This window comes from Carassius auratus, chromosome 49 (assembly GCF_003368295.1).
Source record: "Carassius auratus strain Wakin chromosome 49, ASM336829v1, whole genome shotgun sequence".
NCBI classification, from domain to species: Eukaryota; Metazoa; Chordata; class Actinopteri; order Cypriniformes; family Cyprinidae; genus Carassius; species Carassius auratus.
Genome location: NC_039291.1, coordinates 8,108,594 through 8,128,591, shown reverse-complemented (window position 1 = coordinate 8,128,591; position 19,998 = coordinate 8,108,594). Strand labels below are relative to the sequence as shown.

The following is a 19,998-nucleotide window of genomic DNA, read 5'->3' as shown; positions in this document are numbered from 1 at the left end:
CAGTGCTTAAGTGAATATATTAAACTAAAAGTAACATCTGAACGACTGCGGGACAAAACTAGAACGCTTGCGTTTCAATAGACGAAACTACTGCACTTATAATGAATGAAGCTGTAGCCTACGTCATGATCATCGACGTGCTATTATAAGTTGAACACGGTAAGAAAGCTGAAATTGTCATCTACACTTACAAAGACGACACGTAGACGTGTACGCAAAGACGGGTTTGAGGATGTTAAAACTGTCTGGTAAAGCTCCACCTCTGGACGCGAGCAGTGGGGCGGGCTCGAGACGCGTCTACCTGCTTCAGCCCGTTATTTAAAAGCCTCTGAGACAGATGCTGTCCGCTCTGCAAACACATTCTGTAGGGATCAGTCTGAGGTCACATCGAAGAACTGAACGGAGAAGCTATATAGCTCGCAAGGATATCATTTCTTGGAAAATTGACGGATAACTTTTTTTCTTTATTCATTGTTGTGAATTATAGGCTACACTAAACTTAGCAGTAACTTTTGATGGGACACAGAGAAGATTCAAGCTGTTTTCTGTCCGGAACGAATCATCACGCAAAAGAATTGATGGAGATTCTGCGAATTGAAAAACCTGGACGACAACTGCATTTGTTTTGCACAGGATAATATTATTTTGCAGAGGCAGCTTACAGTTACAACCCAAAGGGTCTTTACAACCTGATGCCATATAACCTTTTCAATAACATTTTTATTCTACAGTTCTTCAGAAAACCATATGCCCTAGTGCTTTTATGAAGCACCCAGAAACCAGCACCAACATATTTAGATAATGTAATCATGAGCTTTCAGGGAACCATGTAGGAATGTCTTTAAATAATAAGGTTCTTCACTGAACCTAAGAGCCACTGAAGAACCTAGCTGTAAGATCCTATGGTGTGAAGCAGAAGAGAAGAGGTAAAAACACTGGCTTCCAAGTGATTTTATATTTAGAAGTGAAAACACCCTCATGATCATCACAGACTGGATGTAAAGATGACAAGCATCTGGTTTGCTCTTCTGGGCTTCTTGTGGACTGTTTATTTGGCAGGTAGTAGTTCTGTACTGGACCCATCTGAGCTTCAGCCCAACTTCATTCATCGGAGGTTACATTCTCAAGAGAAAAGAGAGATGCAGAAAGAGATCCTGTCCATACTGGGACTGAACCACAGACCCAGACCACATCTGAACAACGGCAAATATAATTCAGCACCCCTCTTCATGCTGGATCTGTACAACAGCATGTCCACTGAAGAGAAGAGCGACGTGGATCAGTACAGATCACTGTTCACCACCACACGACCCACTTTAGCTTCACTAGAGTTTCTGCATGACGCGGACATGGTCATGAGTTTTGTCAATTTAGGTAAGATTAACTTTTACATTTCCTTTTTTGCTCTTGCATCCATTTTGTTAAAGATAGGCACAATGATCTCAGTATACATATGTATCTAACAAACCCTTTTCTAAAAATGACAGCACAAGCACTCTTCAAGCTAATATTTCACAAAAAATGTACATTCAATTATTTAAAAAGCAAATACTGTATTGTTTAATAAATAGAGATATTGTATTTGGGCACTTTTATGTTCGTAGTTAATGTGAAGAACTACACCTATGTGTTAATGTGAAGAACTACGCTCTGTTAAGACATCTTACACCTGTGTGAACTGACTTCATACAGCCACTAAAACACAGTGGTCGAAAAGTAAAAAAAAACTGTAGTTTATCTAGTGTGATGACTTTCAGGCATGTGTGTGACTTTAGTGTACAAATACTAATTTTAATTTTTTGAATATTTTTATTTGGAGCAGGATATCTGCTTTGACTATTTAAAGCTGAACAAACATATTTTTTATACCATTTTTCTTTCTTTCTTTCTTTCAATCTGTCTGTCTGTCTGTCTATGATTGATGCTTGCTTTTATTCATACACTATAAATCATGAAATTATTTTTTGTGGCCTTTGCCTTTGTAAAACTTTTGCATGCACATGAAAGATAACTTTTAATCTTATTTTATATGAATACATTATTCTATATTTATCTTAATAGCTTAAATGTACAGGCAATCATTCCAAAATGTTGTTGTTATTATTATTATTATTATTATTATTATTTTAATGCAGTTTGGAGTGCAATTCTTTTTTTTTTTTTTTTTGGTGACATTGTTTACTGTAGCTTGTCGGACAGAGACATTTTTATTTTAGTGTTATAACTTTCATTGGAGTGCACATTGTGTCATGTCTCTTTGAGCTCACTAAGAAGAAAATATCATAACGCATATTTTTCTCATATATCGTGGTAAGTAGTGTTCATCTGTACCAGATTACTGATGGTCCTGCCTTCTCTTTGTAAGGATTTGTTGGATATTGCCCTTCAACACTTTTTTTAACAGAAATCTATCATCTATCAAGCTCATAGTGACCCCGAGCACAGTGTCAAACCACCGCTCTGTTTATGCTCAGGGATTCTGTGTGGTTTGCTTCAGTAAACACAGAGCTCATTAATGGAGGGTGTATTCGTGTCCAAAATTCACTTGTTTATGTGAACTTCCCTCTCCGGGGCCAGGAGTTGCCCAATTAAGTTAATTATAACAATACAAACTCTTTTGGCTCTGCTTACTGCAGCTATGGGCCAATTGTTGGGTCAGTTGCAAGGGATGCTTTTGTGTGAGTTGCGATATACTAGTTTTTGGCTGGGTTCATTTCAAAGCTAATTTGTCTCTGTCAGTCTGTTTTATAAGACAAGAAATGTGTTATTTCTTGACCTAGTAGCGGTGGTTCTTCAGTCAGTTGACAGGCATTTGCCATTGACTGACACAATAGCCACATTTTCAGTTATTTTTGGAAATAAGCAGAATTTCATATAACCTGACCACCGATATGTTAGCCGAGACAGGCTTGAAGTGGCTTTTACTCATTTCAGTCAAAGGTCAGATAATTATTATTATATTTTTTTAAAAATACAGGTTTATACAGTGGACTCATATAAGGGACGTCATATAACTTGCTTTATGTGATTCGTCTGTGATTCAAGTGATTCTTCATGGTCATTTACTGCACTTATCCGTCTAGAACACCTATGACTCAGTTCCAAATGTAGGAGAAAAAAGGATATTGGCATACAGAAACTGACCAGTGTTGTGAAACATCCAGAAATAGCCAGGCCTCTTCTCACAGACAGTCAGTATATTCTATGTGAATCATCTTATGACTGTAGCAACAGTAGTACAATTTTTATTTTTATGGTGTGGCTTCATAAGTAGTCAGGATTTCCGACCTAAAGAGAAACATCACAATTATTACCTAAATATTTAACAAAAACATTGTCGTTGTGACCAGGTCCGTTTGTAGGAATTTGGGGGCCCCAAGTAAAATGGACATTGAGGAACCCCCAACCACCCACCCTCCGCACACACGCAAAGCCTTTCAGGACCACAGCATAGCCATACAGTTTAAGTTCACCCAAACTTTATATAAATAAAAAAGGTGTACATTGCAAATACTGCTGTTGCATATACTGTGCATAAATAAAACTTTTTTACAGTGCAAATACTGCTTGAAAAAATATTTGAAATGTGAACATTTTCAACAATTAAACATTTGCAAAAAAAACAACACTGTAACGTAAAATCAAATATACATTAAAAAGTGCACAATAACTAAATTCAACATACTTGAACACACACACACACATTAACATTTTTTCAGTTCTCACAAACATGTGCAAATTATCTAAAACTGCTGTTTGTGAGCCTTGTTTTGTGCAAAGGCAATCACAATGTCCTCCATGTCCAAAAACTGGCGAACATCACGCTCAATTGACATAAGTGCCAGTCCTGTGAGCCTTTCTTGGCCCATGGTGGACCTCATGTAATTTTTTATCAGCTTCAAAGCTGAAATTCTCCTCTCACCAGAGGCCACTGACACAGAGAGAGTTAGGAGTAGACGCAAAGCAATGCTTAAATTACTGTACAAATCCAGTAGCTTCACAGTGTATATGTAATAAAGGCAAATGGGAAAGTGGTTACATGGTCTGGAAAAGTGTAGAGAGATGAATGGATCTCAAGTGCCAAGTCATCAGCATCAATGTCATGGAGGGTTTGTTCCAATTTTTTGCTTCGTTCATGAACCTTTCCATTCTTTATTGTCTGCTTCATGTTGTCCTTTGAGAACAGAAAGTCATAAAGGTCATAAACACCCTTCAATCTTGAAAACCTGTCACTTAGGCTTCTGAGGGCTGTGTCAACCATGTGCAGAAAGAAGTCTCTTCTGAAAGTCTCGTCTGGAGTAGACTGAGTTTCCTCTGTACCTTCAAAAAAGGTTTACATTGCAAATACTGCTGTTGCATATACTGTGCATAAATAAAAAAAGGTACAGTTTCCTCTGTACCTTCATATAGAGACTGTCTTTTATTTTTACACTGCCTTTTCTCAGGAAGGGTCATTTCCATATCCAGATTTTCTGCAATGTCTTTTGCATCAGTTTGACAGGAACCAATCCCATTTCCCCTGAAGTCTTCAAGGTACTCTTTTACTCCTTCTGTTTCTGATCTAAGTGTTTCCATGGAAACATTTGGACTTTGTAGCAGCTTGCTGACATGATTGATCTGGTACAAAACATTGTACCAGGTCATTGTGCAGGGCAGAAAAGACCAGGTATTCAACTCACCATGTAAGCTTTTAGCAGTGGACATGGTCTCTGAGTCCCCCTTCTCTATAGCAAACGTCTGGAGTGCAGACAATGCATCCAGGATCTCTGGTAACTGGTATCGCACCACCTTCACGCAGTCAATCCAAGCTTCCCATCTTGTAGTTGACAAAGGTTTAAAAGTGAGCTGCTTTACATGTTCCTTTAGAACTGCCCAGCATTGCACAGAGGAACTGAATAAGTTATAGAGTCTTCGCAACACACCAAAGAAGGAGACGGACAGCACTGAGGACTTGGCAGCATCTACTTGTGGTACCTTGAGCTGTAGAGGAAACCTCAGTGTTGGGAAGTGGTGCAGACTCAATTTCTGTTCTGGATGCAGTGTCTTCCACTGTGAGAGATGGTATTGAAAGTGTAGCTGGGGGAAAATTATGTTTTTATTAAAATCCATCTGTTCAGTTACAGAATGCATCACTGAGTGTCTGACACCTAGAAATTTGACAGGCACTAATGTATATTAAAAATTCTGAAATGTCCATGGACAAAAGTGACTGGTATTTACACAGTTTGGTGGGAATTCAATAGTGATTTGCACTGGGTTTTTTTTTCTAATAATATGACAGCACAAACTTATCAGTTTAAACTCTGGGCTGTGGAGGATATCAGCTATAATTATAGAGCTTGTGGTACCTTGTGCTATAGAGGAAACATCAGCACTGAGAAGTGATGCATCTGTTGAGGTTATGGATAAAGTTGATGGTGTAGCTGAGAAAATAATTGAAAAACTAAAATCTGAAATAACCTGTGAAGTACGTTTTACCATTTCACTGTTAGCATATTGAAAGAGGTCACTATTAATAGCTCAGCTCAGTGAGAAAAATTCACTCTACCTTCATCAGTAGAGGTATCCTTAGGAAGAGCCTGAGGGCTGAGAAATTTAAGCAAAGCACCTTGAAGGAGAAAGAAAAGATGGTAACACTTTATAATAACAATCATTAATAGATGGTAAATTGATAGTTAATTAATCTTTAGTTTAATTGTCATTTAACTGTTAGCAAACAGTATTTTTACTTATTATAAAGTTTACACAAAACGTAAAGATATGTTAGCATTGCCATATTTTGATATTAGAAAGGAAGGGATGCAGGCAGCTGCTTACCGAAGCTTAAAAACATCCCAAGCTAATGTTTGATGCATGGAGTTTATTGTGTGGGTTTCCTAACCCCGGTTTGGTAAATAGATTATCAAGGTGGAATAGTATAGCATGCTATTTGCTATGCCACTTTCATCAAAACCTATTACAAAGCTACAGCAATGTCATGTCATTAAATACGCTAAACAGTGATTCTGGAACAGATCTACATCTTCCTTATCCCATTAAAAAACATATTACAGTACCCATATTCCGTCCGTTCAAAAAAAAAGTTGCACTACATTACAAGCAGCATTTCCCGTTAGGCAGGTACTGTAGCTAACATAAACATATTTTTGCTAGCCTACCTGCTGCAAAATCACACCATTTGTACAAGAGTGACAAGTAGAGCTATTTTATCCAGTGTAATTTATCACTTACCACTATCTTGTTTTTTCTTATCCTCCTCTTCCTTTCTCTTCTTTCTCTTCTGGCTTCCTGAAGCATAATTCCACTTCATGACTGCCGAGGAGGTTTTGTATTTTGCCGGCAGCAGAGATCACGTGGTTGGCTGGCTGCTGTCAGCGACTACTGAGAGGGGCCCCCTTGAGGGGGATCCCGATAACAGTGTCATTGCACTTTACTGCATTGACGATCAAAGGGGCGCTCACACAGTGTCGTTGCATTTTATTCTTAACCAGTCATTGTCTTGGGGCCCCAGGCCAGCTCGGGGCCCCAAGCATTAGCTTGGTTTGGTTGCCTTGTCGCGACAGGCCTGGTTGTGACACAAAATGTCAGTTCTGTCACAATTTACTCAAAATTATGTCATGTTAATCCTGTATGACTGTTTCTTTTGTGGAGCTCAATGTTAAGCCAAATGTTCACAGTGCTCAGTTCATAGTGAAATAATACAAAAATGAAAGCATTATAAGCGTGACTCATTAAATATATTGGAGGTTTTCTAATTTTAAAACTAACCTGGTCCTTATGTTTCTAGAAAAACTAAATTGTACCCCTAAATGACAACATCACATCATACACATGCAGATATACACTTGAGCCGAACTCTGAGTTTTGACGGTTTTAGGTTTGAGTGATCTTTCAGGTACATCCAGAGGTCTTGAAGTTCCTAATTCTCCCAATTCTTCCTGACCAGTCTTGCTCTGTTTATAGAAGGGTACAGGATGGCCTAAACTTTTCTTGGCGCAGAGAATTTTGAGGAAATTCCCATCTCTTGTTTGCACTGGTAATATTGTGTATTTGTCATTTTCTTCTGGATAAGAGGGGATCTTCCAGTAATCCAGGGATAATCCATTCCTGCGTTCTCTCCTTTGGTCCATCATTGCCTTCTCCCACCTGGATCTTTTGTGTTCACTCACATTTCCTCCTGTAACTGTCTCATACAAACATATACACATTTTAAACTCATTCTTTTCCACAGCGCATGTCTTAACTAGAGCCCAGCTGTCATTTCCCCCTCTTAGCAAAGTCAACAGCCACCCAGGAGAGCACAGGTAAGCTTCGCTTTAGGCCTGTAAAGTAGTAAGTGACCCACACACATAGTTGGAAGGGGGTTTCTCAAGAGCTTAACGTGGTCTAGACAATCCTGGCTTCTAATAACTGTATGAATCCTGTATTTGACAATGTGCTTTCATTTCGTTCTTCTGCTCTTAATAGTATCTTTCAGTGTGCTGAGCTTCAAATCTGGGCTGAGCTTTGTGTTTTGCACTACAACCCATATTTTATCACATAATTTGCTGGCTGCAATCAGTCAATGAATTGTTTGATGTTAGCTGGTTATGCACAACATGGATGACCTCTTCTGAAAGACTGGCCATGGATCACAGACACAGGAGGGCTGTATCACTTCTAGTCTGCATGCGGGTGTTAACATGGAAATTAAGGAAGGAATTTGAGTTAAGCTTTAGCTCCGTAAAAAAAGAAAGGGATTTTCTCAAGGGTGACTCAGCAGACTGATAAGAACTGTTGAAAACATGCAGCAAATGAGACTAATGGGCAGGCACAGATGAAATCTGCAATGATTTAACTGTTTTAAGAATTGTGGATTTAAATAATGTGGTAAAATGTGTTAAATGGAACTTAAATGGAAGAGTACAGCACTTTTGTTAGCACATTTTTAGTCATTTAGTAGTGGTTTATATTTTTGAATGTCCTGATTCACAGCCATACATTTTTACAGAAGTGTTTTGGCATATCATTGTTTCCTTTAAAGCTGCATTTTTCCTTGAATTATTCCAGTGGTACATTTGTTATAATGATGGGTCAGATTTTGTTGTAAAATCAATTCTGTATCTTAAATTTTTGCATTAAGTCACATCTGTTAACTGAGAGAACGTGGTCTGTTATTGCAATTTTACCTCTTTAATGTGGTGTACTTTTGAGAAAAAAAAATGAATTTAACTAAATAATGACAGTACTTGATTTGATCAATAGTGAATTGGAAAGTGGCCACTTTGAGGGATGTGACTTCATTCGAAAAGAAAAAGTCGAAAGGCAAAATAAGTGACTGATTACGTTTTGATTATTACAAAAATTACAAAGACAAACAAACAAACAAACAAAAAAATTGTTAGAATGTGTAATAATAAAGTAAATAGAGTACTTTTTGATTTTAGGTAGACTTTAAGCAGTTCTATCTAGGCAGACTAAAATGAGTGTCGTTGGTCTTCTCTCTTAGCCTTGGGCCAGATCCCCTTGTTCTCTGGGCATTTTCGAACAGTGATTATCTGACAAGGAATGCAAGTTTTAATCTCCGTTAAACAGACATGCTGAAGTTGATGATCGTGAGGTCAGGAGATAAGCTTCTTTCAGGGAATGTCCTCTTAGCTTCAGTGTTAGCTGTGAAGTTCCGATGTTATCTCTGCGTCTCTCGCCATAGCCGTTATTCCCCCACGGTCACCAGTTCCTGCGATCAGTTCTCAGGAATGTGCTGTTCTCGGCAGGTAGCTGTTCTGCAAGCATCTCTTGTTATCAGGGATCATATTGAATAAGGAATAAATAAGGATATTGGAACAATAAAACTTGCCATGGTGTTGTCTCTGGGTGATGAATTTGAGATGAGAAGGCATATGTTAAACTGATGTGAGATGATAACCACAAACCCAGAATCTGATTACATGATAAATCACTTGTGGGATGGATCACATCCATGTAGCCTTTTAAAAGTCTCACGTCAAGATCCGAGTTATAACCCACAGAAACAAAAAGAGACCATACCACCAACCCTTGCTTATTCCTCTAAGCCAAGTGTGGTATTTTTCTCTAAAGCGTGGGTTAATTTTACAAGAATAAAGGATTTGTATGTAAAATGCTAAGCAGGTGGAGTGATTGCAATATTTTTACATAAATCCTATTTAAAATTAGTTACACTACTCATTACTAGGGAAAGTAATATTACTGTAAAGCATTACTAGTCAAATCAAGTCACCTTTATTTATATAGCACTTTATACACTGGTTGTGTCAAAACAGCTTTACGGTGTCAAACAGGAAAATAGTTTGCCAATAATGCACTAGTAATAGCAATAATGCACAAGCAATAATGCAGTAGTAACAGGTTACTGCCCAACACTTTTCAACATTATGTGCAACTTGACCATAATTTAAATCAACAACAACAAATAAATAGTGGAGAACTTTGCCTCCTCATTCCAGAACACCACTGTATACGCCACTGGTCTGTTACAAATATTACAAAGGTGTTACATCTGCATCAGTGGAAAAATGCAGACATTTAAAAACTATTAAAATAACTTAATGTCATGAAAATAATTTAGTTCCTGAGTTTCCTGTGTCAGTGCCCTACATAAGTGCTCCAGATTTATGGCTCTACTGTTTTCTTTAGACAGCAATGGATGTGTTCATTTGATGGTCAGTAGCACAATGAAACATATTGTGGTGTGCTGAATCTAAATCATCTAAAGAGGTTACATTATTTTGACTATAGAACAAAATATAAAAAAATAAAAAAATAAAATAAAAACATGAATGTTAGTGGATGTGCTAACTGTCAAGACATGGGAGACAGAGGTAGGTGAATTCAGAACAGTGATTTATTGAATGATATATACAAGTGCTCTGTGAATCCTTATCCTTAAGTGCATGGTGAAACTCTGTAGTCCAGATGCGGGCAGTATGGGAGCCACATGGGATGGGAATGCAAACAGGTGGTTTCGCACGGTTCTGTAATGTCAAAGTCACAGTCACTGATCGCTCACTTATATTCTCTTCTTGCTTAGGTGCCGAAGACAGTATCAACTCATACTGTCATCGGGTAATCATAGGAGACTTCAGCGACCATCGAATCACTGGTAGCTAACTCGTGATTCACGGTCCTGAGGGTAGCAGAACAAAGACACAGGTAGTGTAACACAGAAGGTGAGAATATGTTATGCTTGGCTTGCAGGAGATCAAAAGGTCTCAAAGGCTGTGGGAAGAGTTCGTAACGGGATTAGTTTACAGGCTTTAGAAAATCTGTCAATGGCTACTAATATACAGGTTTTATCATCGGAAACAGGAAGATCAGTAACAAAGTCTACCCCAATGTGGGACCAAGGGCGATGTGGGTAACTGTCGTGGGACCTTGGTCATGGCACAGAGGATGCATCCCTTGATGTATTCTTGGATGTCCTCATGAATTCCTGGCCACCAGTACTTATGTTGTAAAGAAGCAACAGCTTTATTTACCCCGGGGTGTCCAGTTCCCACTGAGGAGTGTGCTTGTGAGATAAGAGCCCTGCGATGCTCTTCCGAGATGAAGATCTTTCCTTGTGGACATGCAAGTGGGGTCGTAGTTGAGCCCGTTCGCGGAGCATTTAGTCTAGATCCCATTGGATGGGGTTAACAAATATTTTAGTGGGTAAAATGGGCTCTGGTTCTTCAGGAGTCTCTTCCAGATTGTGAAGACGGGACAGAGTATCCGCTCTGGTGTTTTTAGATCCTGGTCATCTGCAAATGAAACCTGGTAAAAAATAAAGCACACCTGGCTTGTCGTGGGTTGAGTCTCTTGGCTTTCTTCAGGTATTGGAGATTCTTATGACCAGTAAGTACAAAAAAAGTTTGTCTAGCCCCCTCTAGCCAGTGTCTCCACTCTTCCAACGCCAGTTTCACAGCTAGGAGTTCTCTGTTGCCTATATCATAATTCCTTTCCGCTGGAAACAATTTCTTCGAAAAGTAGGCACAGGGCATTGGGTCTGGTTGCGCTCTCAGAATACTGGGACTGGATGGCGCCGATGCCAGTTGTGGAGGTGTTCACCTCAACAATTAATTTATTTTCGGGATCTGGGTGTTGAAGTAGTGGGGCTGTGATAAAGGTGGTTTTAGAGCTTGGACTGCTTGCTCCGCTTCATGATTCAACTGAAGGGGCTTGGGTTTCCTCTTCAAGGGGTAGGTAAGGGGTACAGTTATCATACTGTAGTTGTGAATGAACCTGCGGTAAAAGTTGGCGAAGCCAAGAAATCTCTGGAACTCCTTGATGGATTTAGGTGCAGGCCATGATGTGATAGCTTGAGTTTTCCGGTCATCCATCCTCACCCCTTCCTTGGTGATTGTGTATCCTAAGAACTCTATGGATTGCTGGTGAAAAACACACTTCTCAGCCTTTACAAAGAGAGAGAATTCTCTTAAACGTTGGAGCACTTGGGCATTGGTGATCTTTTTCATTGGGTGAGTAAATTAGGATGGCATCTTTGTAGACGAGAGCAAAACGGTTCAGATACTCATGGAGGACCTCATCCATGAAGCTTTGAAAGGCAGAGGGGGCGTTTACTAGACCGTACGACATCATCAAGTACTCGTAGTGTCCAGCAGGGGTGATGAAAGCCGTCTTCCACTCATCTCCTTCTCCAATTCTGACCAGGTTGTATGCACTCCGTAGATCTAACTTGGTGAAGATACGGGCATCTCGTAGCTGTTCGAGAGAGGATGGAATTAGTTGAAGAGGATAGCTGAATTTTACCTTTATTTTGTTCAGAGCTCTGTAGTCGATGCAAGGCCTTAACACTCCATCCTTTTATGGAATAAAGAAGAAACTAGCCGCTGCTGGAGAAGTAGATGGTCGGATGTACCCTTGCCTAAGGGCTTCGTCCACGTACTCCATCGCCTTCTGTTCCGGGATGGACAGAGAGTAAATACATCCCTTAGGAATGGCCTCTCCGGGGACCAGATCGATTGCGCAATCCCAATGACAATGTTGCGGGAGCTTAGAGGCTGTGAGGGGGTTAAAGACATCTGCAAAGGAGGCATAACAAGATGGTTGACGGATTGGTTTTCTTTGGGACTCTCAATGGACGTGGAATTCAGTGGTGTTGGGACAGGTTGGTTATCAACATAGTGCATGGAATGACTTACTTCAGGGATAGGCAACTCCAGTCCTGGAGGGCCACTATCCTACATAGTTTAGCTTCAGCCCTCATAAAAACTCACCTGCCTGTATCTATCTAGTAATCCCGAAAACACTGATTGCCTTGTTCAGGTGTGTTTAATTAGGGTTGGAGCTAAACTCTGCAGGATAGTGGCCCTCCAGGACCGGAGTTGCCTATCCCTGACTTACTTGGTCATTTTGGCATTTACAACCACACTTAAGAATTTTACATTTGGTCCAGTCTATAAAATGTTGGTGCTGAATCAGCCAAGGGTGGCCGAGTATGAGTTCTGCGCGACTATTGGTAAGTATGAGAGGTGTAAATTGTTCTTGGTGTTTAGGTTCAACACAAAGGGTGATTGGTGCAATTTGATATGTCATGTACCCCTTATTGACAATTTATCCTGTGATCGCGCAGCTGGAATAGGGCTATGTAGTTTGAACCCTCTGGAGATGGTGGGTCTTAACGAGTTTTCCTGAAATGAAATTTCCAGCTGATCCGGAGTCAACAATGGCGGTAACCTCTACATCGAATAATATTAATATTATCATAATATTATCTGATCGCTTATCTGATGATTTTATGATCGCTGACAGAGGAATCCCCCACCGGGCATCCAAACACTTCCTTGAAATGACCTATGAAGTTTTGTAAGGAGGAGGTGATTGTGGATTCCTGGAACCATAGCGCTTCAGCCCATCTCAGTGCTGGCCCGGACAATTGCTGTATGATAAACAAGATTTTTGATCTCTCCATAGAATACTGATGTGTGTGCTGCTCCAGTGCAAGTGAACATTGGAGTAGAAACCCATTGCAGTCCTCCTCCCTGCTGGAGAAGGGCACTGGTCATGATATCGAGCTTGCCATATACACCGACGTGGGAGTCGAACTAGCGGAAGCGCTATCCTGTGACTGCGCTGAATTCATCCTTGTTGTTTAGGTCAAGCCTTCTGTCAGGATAGACTTGAGAGACAGAGGTAGGTGAATTCAGAACAGTGATTTATTGAATGATATATACAAGTGCTCTGTGAATCCTTATCCTTAAGTGCATGGTGAAACTCCGTAGTTCAGATGCGGGCAGTATGGGAGTCACATGGGGTGGGAATGCAAACAGGTGAGTTCACTCGGTTCTGTAATGTCAAAGCCACAGTTACTGATCGCTCACTTAGATTCTCTTCTTTCTAAGGTTGCCGAAGACAGTATAAACTCAGGGTAATCATAGGAGACTTCAACAACCATCAAATCACTGGTAGCGAACTGCTGATCCGTGGTCCTGAGGGTAGCAAAACAAAGACACAGGTTAGTGTAACACCGAAGGTGAGTATACGTTACACTTGGCTTGCAGAAGCTCAGGATACAAGTGGGATGAGACTGTTCTTGTTGAAGGCTTGACGGGGAACTGTGGTAAGGGTAAGTGTTTATATTCTGATGCTGGCAGGTGTGGCTGGTTAATACTCACGGGACTGTGAGCATTGTTGATTGGTGTAAGCCGGGCTTGCCAGATCCCTGGCACTAACCTTGAGAACATATATACAAATATATACACACGTCTACTGAGGCTGGCATTCACAGGTGTGGGGAAATTAAGGGCAATAGCAGAGGCGGATTTAGTAAATTGGGGGGCCCAGGCAAAATATAGGAATGGAGCCCTATACATTTTCACAAATGTTTTCTTAGATCAACCCCGAGCAGCAACCTCACGCTCTCTCTCCTGAGGCCAATAAGGAAGAGACTAAAACTGCAATTCATCGACTGGCCGCTTGAGGCTGGCTGCAGAAGAGAGTCATTCCCATAGACTCCCCATGTTAAAATGCCCAACTTTGAATGTTTTTATAACTCATCCATTTAAATTACATTGAGCCTTAAAGTTCTGCATAATTAAGGGCGTGGTCACTTGAGTGACAGGTGGATTGCCGCTGCTGTCAATGCCGTCTCGCTAGGTGGGCGTGGCTTCAGCAATCAGCTCCCGCCTTTTTGCCCATTTTCGATTATCCGGTAGAGTCACTAGGTGACGCGCTGCCAAGATGGCGACAGCCGCTCTGCACACTTTAGACTTCAAAACCGCTATTGAGGAGTCTATGGGTGACGTCACGGACACTACGTCCATATTTTTTTATAGTCTATGATCAACCCTGAGGTTCCTTTTTTATTTTGATGCTTGCTGCTGCACAGTGGTACCCCATAGTTGTGCCCAATGTTTATACAATTTTTATGTAAGTTGGTTCTTTCTTTCTTTTTTATTTAATTTTTTTAACAGCCAGCGGCAGACAGTGACTTGATCATAGATCAATTTAGCCTTCTCAAATAATTACGACTTACCTAAAATAAAATCTATAAATATAAAACAGTTAAAGCATATCACAATGTTAGTTTAAATGTTTAACTGAGGCGTTTGTCCGGAGAGTTGAAGCTGAAGCTCTCCTAGGAAAAAGCTGCCTTTCCTTTTTTCAAATATATCTTTTCCTTATTTATCAGATCCCTTAGGGTAGATCCATCTCTGCTGTCTGACACAGATTTCCTCCTCTAATGCTGTGTCTCTAGCCAGTCCTGAGTATACACACACCTGCTGCAGCACACACAAATTTCTCTAACAGGTTTCTCTGCCTGGCATGCTCACACAGACATAGATACACAGGTAGCCACATTTGTAGGAGACACTGCACACAATGTCTTAAAGGGGGGGTGAAATGCTCGTTTTCACTCAATATCCTGTTAATCTTGAGTACCTATAGAGTAGTACTGCATCCTTCATAACTCCAAAAAGTCTTTAGTTTTATTATATTCATAAGAGAAAGATAGTCTGTACCGATTTTTCCTGGAAAAACACGAGCGTCTGTAGGCGTGACGTGTGGGCAGAGCTAAAGACAGTAGGCTTTTGCTTTGATAGCGTTTGCAAGCTGTGACATTACGTGAGGACAAAACCAACCAAAACAAACCATTGCTAACAGTCAGATTCAGCGTATATTTATGATCCAGAATCAGATCCAGAGGCTGAAATTTAACAAGAGCAGCACCAACAACAGCGTCTCTATGTGGTCTGTACTGAAACCGTATATATATATTTGCTTAGCGGTTTTGGAAAATGACTAAGTTCCAGTGACTTTGTCGTCTTTTTTTTTTTTTAAGCTGTACATGTGGAAAGTGCAGTTTGATGACAACATCGCATGTTGTTTACTTGATGTGCTTACGCGCCGATAGCTAAGTTAACAACACAGAGATATGTGAAGCAGTTTTACTCGTGCAGTTTGATGACAACATCACATGTTGTTTACTTGATGTGCTTACACGCGACAGCTAAGTTAACAACACAGAGATATTTGAAGCCGTTTTACTCACCGCATGCGGTTCCAACACACGATCGTGACCCTTTTTCGCTGGGACTGCATTATCCTTAAGAAATAAACGATGTGCAAATCCGTGTCAAACTGGGCCTTGTTTGTAAAACAAGCATCTTCGAAATGCAGGGGAACAAACAAAAACACTTACACAACTCCGTTGATGCTCTGTAAAAATAAACTCCATCCACTGGTCCCTTTAATGCTGTTTCTCTTTAGGTAATCTGTGCAGGGTTGTCTTGCCCTGGCAACCAAAAACACACTCCTTTTGTGACATTTCGCGACGCTCTCGCTCTGATCAGTGAAGTCTGTTGTGCTCTCAGTGCTGTGCTATACGGTAGCGCTCGCTCTTCCGGGAGAAGTGCCCTCAGGACCCATATAAGGAAATTCCGCTCCATCTAACGTCACACAGAGCCATACTCAAAAAAAAACTTTCCAAAACCTGTGACAAACCGGAAGGAGTATTTTTGGAACAGAAATACTCCTTCAAACGTATAACTTAATTTTTGAAACTTTGTCCATGTTTAGCATGGGAATCCAACTCTTTAACAGTGTAAAAAACTCAGTATGCATGAAACATTTCACCCCCCCCTTTAACATCCACATATATCCAAGTATATCAAGACCAGATAGGTAACAGAGATTTGATGTTCCGACCCCCTAAGGGATGGAAAAAAAAAACCACCATGTTACATGCCACAATGGCCAGAAATGGTCCCGTAAGGTTTCAAACCCCTATCTCTAATCTTTCAATTTGGATTGGGCAGTATACTCAAAAAAGTATTAAAAACTAGTGGAAAATTTCAATTTGTTTACATGTTTCCTATACTGTTCAAACTGGTTTGTACCAGTTTGTAAGTTAAAGTGAATGTCATGAAATGCAGTTTGTGTAGGTAGCTGTTTGTGCATGTAAACAGTCTGCAACATTTGGTTTTCTGATACAGACTACATTGTTATAGATAAAATAGTCAAGTCACCTTTATTTAAATACAGCGCTTTTAACAATACAGTTTGTATCAAAGCAGTATCAAATAGGAAAAAAGCATGTCAATGCAAAAGGACAATAGGCAAAATAGACAAAAGGCAGTTCATCATTGAATTCCATGATGTCATCGTCCTGCTCACTTCAGTTTAAATAGTATCTGTGCAATGAGGTTGAGGAGATCACTGGAAATGAATTGTCCCCAAATAAACAAGCCAGATGCGACAGCGGCAAGGAACCAAGACTCCATAGGCAACAGAGTGGAGAAAAAAACCTAGGAAGAAATTAGTTTCTATTGGGGGGGGGGCGGGGGGGGGGCGTGGGGGCAGTTCTCCTCTGGCCAGATGAACCAGCAGGTTGATCCATGCTGCAACAAAGTTAGGTTGTGCAGAGGGCTCATCTGGTTCCATGGTCTTGTCCCTATGGCCATCTAGGAGATTCACTGGGTATTCGTCTCTGGAGCTCATCTAGTTGTACTGGTCTCCACTGAAATTCAGGGCTGTAGAGTTCAGCTCTACTTGTTGAACCACTATCTGGGTTTGATATGGACTGGATCTGGTGGTTACAATGACTTTAGAGTAAAAGAAGCAAGTACACTATGCTTTATTGAAAATGTTCCTGGATCTGGTTATCCTAATTATTGCAGCCTAACAATCCTTTAATGGATTTGAGTAATCTAAATCTGTAAGTGTGTTATGTGTAAACCAGGTTAAAGAGATTGGTCTTTAATCTAGATTTAAACTGACAGAGAGTGTCTTCCTCTCAAACAGTGTTAGGTAGATTATTCCAGAGTTCGGGCACTAAAAAGGAAAAGGATCAGCTGCTCACAGTTGATTTTGATAGACTAGGTATTATCAAATTGCTAGAGTTTTGAGTGCACAGTCAACATACAGTATAGGACTATAATAGGATAAGAGCTTGCTCAAGTACTGAGGTTCATACAAGGCTTTATATGTAATTAGCAGGATTTTAAAATCTATACAATGTTTAATAGGGAGCCAGTGCAGTGTTGACAGAACTGGGCTAATATGGTCGTACTTCCTGGTTTTAGTAAGAATTCTAAGCTGCTGTATTTTGGACCAGCTGGAGTTTGTTTATTAAGCGTGCAGAACAACCACCCAACAAAGCATTAAAATAATCTAACCTTGAAGTAATGAACACATGTATTAAGGTTCCTGCATTTTGATTTCGAAGGACGAAGGATGGCGAAGAATTGACAGTGCAGCCATCAAGTCTTGGACAGTGTTCTAGGTTATTACATGCAGAGTTTTTAGGTCCTATAATTAACACCTCTGTTGTTTCAGAATTTAGCAGTTAGAAATTACTCATAATCCAGTTTTTATATCGACTATGCTATTGAGTAAAAAAAGAAGAAAAAAAAACTTTTCAGAAATAATAACGACAGGCCTAATAATAATATAATGTACCAACATTATGAACAGAATAGGATAATTTAGTTCCCCTCACTTTTCAACAAATCTTCTCAGTGTGGAAGGAAAGCCAAACAGAAACAGAGAGAAAAATATGTGTTTTCAAACTAGGTTCTAGGTTTTTACATGCAGAGGTTTTAGGTCCGATAATTTACACCTCATTTATAACAGAATTTAGCAGTAAGAAGTTCAAAGCTTGAGCCGCGCGGAAAACGCGTGCATGCTAGAAATAGAAATAGCCTATTTTTCACGTGACGCGCGTGTGTTGGAAGCGTTTCCAGGCAAAATATAATAGGAAAATATGTTTATATGTCATTTTGTACACAAATACATATTAATTCATGACATTGTGATATTTGAAAGTCTATAGGTTGACATAAATTCAGATATAAATGTAATTTAAAAAATAAATAAACAATTATCGATTTTCAAATATTGCACCTGTCAAACATAGTCTATTTTGCCGTCAATACTGTTGACTGTGTCCTTTATCAGTAGGCGTCGGTGTAGGTGTGTAAAAGAAAGTTGATATTGTTGTCATGAAGACAAGATCCTGGTCTGTCGGCAGCCTCCCTCTATGTCACCTGTGTCACCTATGTCACTCAGCGCCAAGGGTAACATGTAAAGCATGAAAAGCAACGTTCCTAGTACTGAGACTTGAGGTACTCCATACTGCAGCTGTGATCGATATGATACCTCTTCATTCACATCTACAAATTGATGGCAGTCAGATAAGTATGATCGAATGCAGCACTAAGATTCATTAGCATATACAACCATGATCAGATGATAAGAGCAAGTAATTTGTAACTCTAATGAGAGCAGCCTCAGTACTATGATACAGTCTTAATTCTGACTGTAAATCCATTTATGGAGTACCATTTTATTTTTACCATGTAAGCATATCTGATATGATTATAATTTTATTTCTAATAGTATCGATCTTGGAATTACAGTAGTCCATAAAGTCATCACTCCTGTGCTGTTGAGTAATGTCATAGCCTGTTGGTGCTTTATTTTTCATTCATTTAGTGACTGTATTGAATAAATACATGGGGTTATATTATATATATAGGATAAAATACTTTCCCACATGCAACACAAAATATTTCTAGTTTTGTTGTCCTCTTGCTGGGTTCCATTTACCAGGCTGTTCTCTTTAGGGAGTGAGTGTGCTTGTTATACCACAGTGTCAAACTGTTTTCCTTGGTCTTCCTTAAACATAAAGGAGCAGCTATATCTAAAATGCTAAAAAAGAGAGTCCATCATTTCTGTTACACCATCAAGTTTTTCTGAGCTACTGGATATGCTGAAGAATTGAGATAAATCAGGAAGATTACTTACAAAGCAGCATTTTGTGGTAGAAGTGATGGTTTTACCATACTTATATCAAGAAGTAGGATTTACAGTTTTAGCTTTTTGGAGTTTACAATAGACTAGATAAGGATCTGAGATGTCATCATTTTGTGGCAGAATTTAAACACCGTAAACAAAATTTCATGTGACAGTATTAAATCTAAGGTATTATTTCAACAATGAGTATGACCTGGCATGTGTTGTCTAACCTCAATAGGGTGTCTATAAATGCTGATCCCAGTGCATTTTTTTATCATTATCAAAATGGATGTAACACTTTCCTCCAACAATTAAGACTTTATCTGCAGCCAGCACTAATTCAGAAAATCACCAAATTCTTTAATAAAGTCTGTATGGTGCCCAGGTGGTCTGTATACAGTTCCCAGTACAAACATTGCACGTCCTGATATTGCGGAGTTAGATGTGTTCCTAGGTCAACATATTTTGTTGACCCTGGAACAACATTTTATTCAAAAAATGTAGTCTTGACCATATCCCTACACCTAAACCTAACCTTAACCATGAGTGATCCTTAAAATCAGAAGCAATGATAGATGAATGACACTGATGTACAAAGTAAGATATAAAGATATATAAGTAATCTTGGGGGGGGGGGTACTCATTTAAAATAATGTACTCATCTGGTTTTTGCCAGGTTTCTGTCAAACAGAGCACATCTAGGTTATAAACAGTTATCATATTATTTACAAAAAGGGCTTTCAT

At 39.6% G+C, this 19,998-nt stretch overlaps 1 protein-coding gene across 1 annotated transcript in view; it reads left to right on the top strand.

Annotated features, from left to right (window-relative positions):
* The first annotated feature begins 327 nt into the window (after positions 1–327).
* The window catches only part of LOC113066122 (bone morphogenetic protein 7-like), a 52,080-nt gene continuing 32,409 nt past the window's right edge, over positions 328–19,998 (top strand). Inside the window, exon 1 of the mRNA XM_026237782.1 lies at positions 328–1,374. Coding sequence (XP_026093567.1) covers positions 1,005–1,374 — 370 coding nt within the window. The 5' untranslated portion in view covers positions 328–1,004. The remainder of the gene's footprint in view (positions 1,375–19,998) is intronic.